This window comes from Oncorhynchus clarkii, chromosome 20, assembly GCF_045791955.1.
Source record: "Oncorhynchus clarkii lewisi isolate Uvic-CL-2024 chromosome 20, UVic_Ocla_1.0, whole genome shotgun sequence".
Taxonomy (NCBI): domain Eukaryota; kingdom Metazoa; phylum Chordata; class Actinopteri; order Salmoniformes; family Salmonidae; genus Oncorhynchus; species Oncorhynchus clarkii.
In genome coordinates this window covers 3,782,404-3,786,344 of record NC_092166.1, presented here as the reverse complement: position 1 = coordinate 3,786,344, position 3,941 = coordinate 3,782,404, and the positions used below count along the sequence as shown (strand labels likewise).

At 44.2% G+C, this 3,941-nt stretch overlaps 1 protein-coding gene across 1 annotated transcript in view; it reads left to right on the top strand.

Moving 5' to 3' along the window:
- Window positions 1-587: 587 nt before the first annotated feature.
- LOC139375783 (acetyl-coenzyme A synthetase, cytoplasmic-like) overlaps window positions 588-3,941 on the top strand; it is a 34,080-nt gene continuing 30,726 nt past the window's right edge. Inside the window, exons 1-2 of the mRNA XM_071117626.1 lie at window positions 588-825; window positions 2,853-3,048. Of these exons, the coding sequence (XP_070973727.1) occupies window positions 693-825; window positions 2,853-3,048 (329 nt within the window). The 5' untranslated portion in view covers window positions 588-692. The remainder of the gene's footprint in view (window positions 826-2,852; window positions 3,049-3,941) is intronic.

Below are 3,941 nucleotides of genomic sequence, written 5' to 3'. Positions count from 1 at the left end.
AGAGAGAGGGAGGGAGGTGGACAGGGAGAGTGAGAGGGAGGGAGGTGGACAGGGAGAGAGAGAGGGAGGGAGGTGGACAGGGAGAGAGAGAGGGAGGGAGGTGGACAGGGAGAGTGAGAGGGAGGGAGGTGGACAGGGAGAGTGAGAGGGAGATTGTGTTTTCCTTTATCCAGGAATACAGAATACACTGCCCTCCTTGTACCGTCTGTTCTGTCTGTCTGTCTGTCTGTCTGTCTGTCTGCTTGTCTATCTGCCTGTCGATCAGCCCAGCCCAGCATTCCCCCCTGTCTATCTGCCTGTCGATCAGCCCAGCCCAGCATTCCCCCCTGCATACCAATGTTTTCCTCCTCTTACACAACGCTTGGAAAATAATCCGATAAACGGACCAGGACCCGATCAGCCAATGAAAAGGTGGGAGTGCCATTTTAAGCATTTTGATTGGCTCCTCTGGCAGTAAGCATGTGGATTCAACACATAACCTGGTATTAGGGGTGTGGCCAGAGCACAGGCTCAGTGTCTTTGTCCAATGGCTGAATCCCTACTGTTGTCAGTGTCTGTCTCACCTCTCCCCTCTAGCCTTGGAGGATAGGCAGATCAGATAAGCAGACTGGCTGGATCTCTCTCTCGCACTCTCTCTCTCTCTCTCGCACTCAAACAGATCTATCTAAAGTACGTCTGTCTGTCTTTAAACGATGGTGGTCCCTGGCTCTCAACACGCAGAGGACAAGATGTATCATCCTCCGGAGGGTCTGCAGAAGGATGCTCATGTACCTGACTTCAGGTGTTATCTGGAACTTTACAAGAAGTCTATTGAGGAGCCGGACGGTAGGTTAATAAGGAAGTAGACGGTAGGTTAATAAGGAAGTATATGGTAGGTTAATAAGGAAGTAAGACGGTAGGTTAATAAGGAAGTAAGACGGCAGGTTAATAAGGAAGTAAGACGGCAGGTTAATAAGGAAGTAGACGGTAGGTTAATAAGGAAGTAAGTCGGCAGGTTAATAAGGAAGTAAGACGGTAGGTTAATAAGGAAGTAGACGGTAGGTTAATAAGGAAGTAAGACGGCAGGTTAATAAGGAAGTAAGACGGTAGGTTAATAAGGAAGTAGACGGTAGGTTAATAAGGAAGTAGACGGTAGGTTAAGAAGGAAGTAAGACGGTAGGTTAAGAAGGAAGTAAGACGGTAGGTTAATAAGGAAGTAGACGATAGGTTAATAAGGAAGTAGACGGTAGGTTAATAAGGAAGTAAGACGGTAGGTTAATAAGGAAGTAGACGGTAGGTTAATAAGGAAGTAAGACGGTAGGTTAAGAAGGAAGTAAGACGGTAGGTTAATAAGGAAGTAGACGATAGGTTAATAAGGAAGTAGACGGTAGGTTAATAAGGAAGTAAGACGGTAGGTTAATAAGGAAGTAAGACGGCAGGTTAATAAGGAAGTAAGACGGTAGGTTAATAAGGAAGTAAGACGGCAGGTTAATAAGGAAGTAAGACGGTAGGTTAATAAGGAAGTAGACGGTAGGTTAATAAGGAAGTAAGACGGCAGGTTAATAAGGAAGTAAGACGGTAGGTTAATAAGGAAGTAAGACGGTAGGTTAATAAGGAAGTAGACGGTAGGTTAATAAGGAAGTAAGACGGTAGGTTAAGAAGGAAGTAAGACGGTAGGTTAATAAGGAAGTAAGACGGTAGGTTAATAAGGAAGTAGACGGTAGGTTAATAAGGAAGTAAGATGGTAGGTTAATAAGGAAGTAGACGGTAGGTTAATAAGGAAGTAGACGGTAGGTTAATAAGGAAGTAGACGGTAGGTTAATAAGGAAGTAGACGGTAGGTTAATAAGGAAGTAGACGGTAGGTTAATAAGGAAGTAGACGGTAGGTTAATAAGGAAGTAGACGGTAGGTTAATAAGGAAGTAAGACGGTAGGTTAATAAGGAAGTAAGACGTTAGGTTAATAAGGAAGTAGACGGTAGGTTAATAAGGAAGTAAGACGGTAGGTTAAGAAGGAAGTAAGACGGTAGGTTAATAAGGAAGTAGACGGTAGGTTAATAAGGAAGTAGACGGTAGGTTAATAAGGAAGTAAGACGGTAGGTTAAGAAGGAAGTAAGACGGTAGGTTAATAAGGAAGTAAGACGGTAGGTTAATAAGGAAGTAAGACGGTAGGTTAATAAGGAAGTAAGACGGTAGGTTAATAAGGAAGTAGACGGTAGGTTAATAAGGAAGTAAGACGGTAGGTTAATAAGGAAGTAAGACGGTAGGTTAATAAGGAAGTAGATGGTAGGTTAATAAGGAAGTAAGACGGTAGGCTAATAAGGAAGTAAGACGGTAAGTTAAGAAGGAAGTAAGATGGTAGGCTAAGAAGGAAGTAAGACGGTAGGTTAAGAAGGAAGTAAGATGGTAGGTTAAGAAGGAAGTAAGACGGTAGGTTAAGAAGGAAGTAAGATGGTAGGTTAAGAAGGAAGTAAGACGGTAGGTTAATAAGGAAGTAAGTCGGTAGGTTATTAAGAAGGAAGTAAGACGGTAGGTTGATAAGGAAGTAAGACGGTAGGTTAAGGAAGGATGTTAGCCGTGCGTGTGCTTGTTGCTAGCAGAATAACTCAAACTTTGTGTGTGTATGCCCTATGCACATGACTCATCTGCAATAGCTTGGTTGTGTGTGTGTGTGTGTGTGTGTGCGTGCGTGCGTGCGTGCGTGCGCGTGTGTGTGTGTGCGTGCGTGCGTGCGTGCGTGCGTGTGTGTGCGTGCGTGCGTGCGTGCGTGCGTGCGTGTGTGCGTGTGTGTGTGTGTGTGTGTGTGCGTATATGTGGGTGTATATGTGGGTGTGCTCCAAACAACATCTAAATGTTTTTTTTTTTTCTTGGGCAGTATTCTGGAAAGAGGTCGCTAGTGATTTCTATTGGAAGAAACCTCCTACGGGTCAGATTCTGCAGTATAACTTCGACGTGACCAAAGGAAACATCTATGTGAAATGCATGGAGGGAGCCACAACTAACATGTGTTACAACCTCCTGGACAGGAACGTGAAGGACAAGAACCTTGGTGAACGAGTGGCATTCTACTGGTAAGACAAAATAACAGTTATTCTTGTATCTACTCTTATCTTGGTCAGGTTATTTATTGTAAACAACAATGTGTCCCTCAATGACTTACCTGATTTAATAAATCAAAAAAGAAGGCAACAATTATACTAATTGAAAAAAAGAAAGCAGTGAGCCAGTGAGCCAATGCACAGTGAACTTTACTTACCCACAGTGAACAGCACTTAACCACTGTGAACTGCACTTACCCACAGTGAACTGCACTTACCCACAGTGAACTGCACTTACCCACAGTGAACTGCACTTAACCACAGTGAACTGCACTTACTCACTGTGCACTGCACTTAACCACTGTGAACTGCACTTAACCACTGTGAACTGCACTTTACCACTGTGAACTGCACTTAACCACTGTGAACTGCACTTAACCACTGTGAACTGCACTTACCCACAGTGAACTGCACTTACCCACAGTGAACTGCACTTAACCACTGTGCACTGCACTTAACCACTGTGAACTGCACTTAACCACTGTGAACTGCACTTAACCACTGTGAACTGCACTTACCCACTGTGAACTGCACTTAACCACTGTGAACTGCACTTAACCACTGTGAACTGCACTTACCCACTGTGAACTGCACTTAACCACTGTGAACTGCACTTAACCACTGTGAACTGCACTTAACCACTGTGAACTGCACTTAACCACTGTGAACTGCACTTAACCACTGTGGACTGCACTTAACCACTGTGAACTGCACTTACCCACTGGGAACTGCACTTAACCACTGTGAACTGCACTTAACCACTGTGAACTGCACTTAACCACTGTGAAATGCACTTAACCACTGTGAACTGCACTTACCCACTGTGAACTGCACTTACCCACTGTGAACAGCACTTAACCACTGTG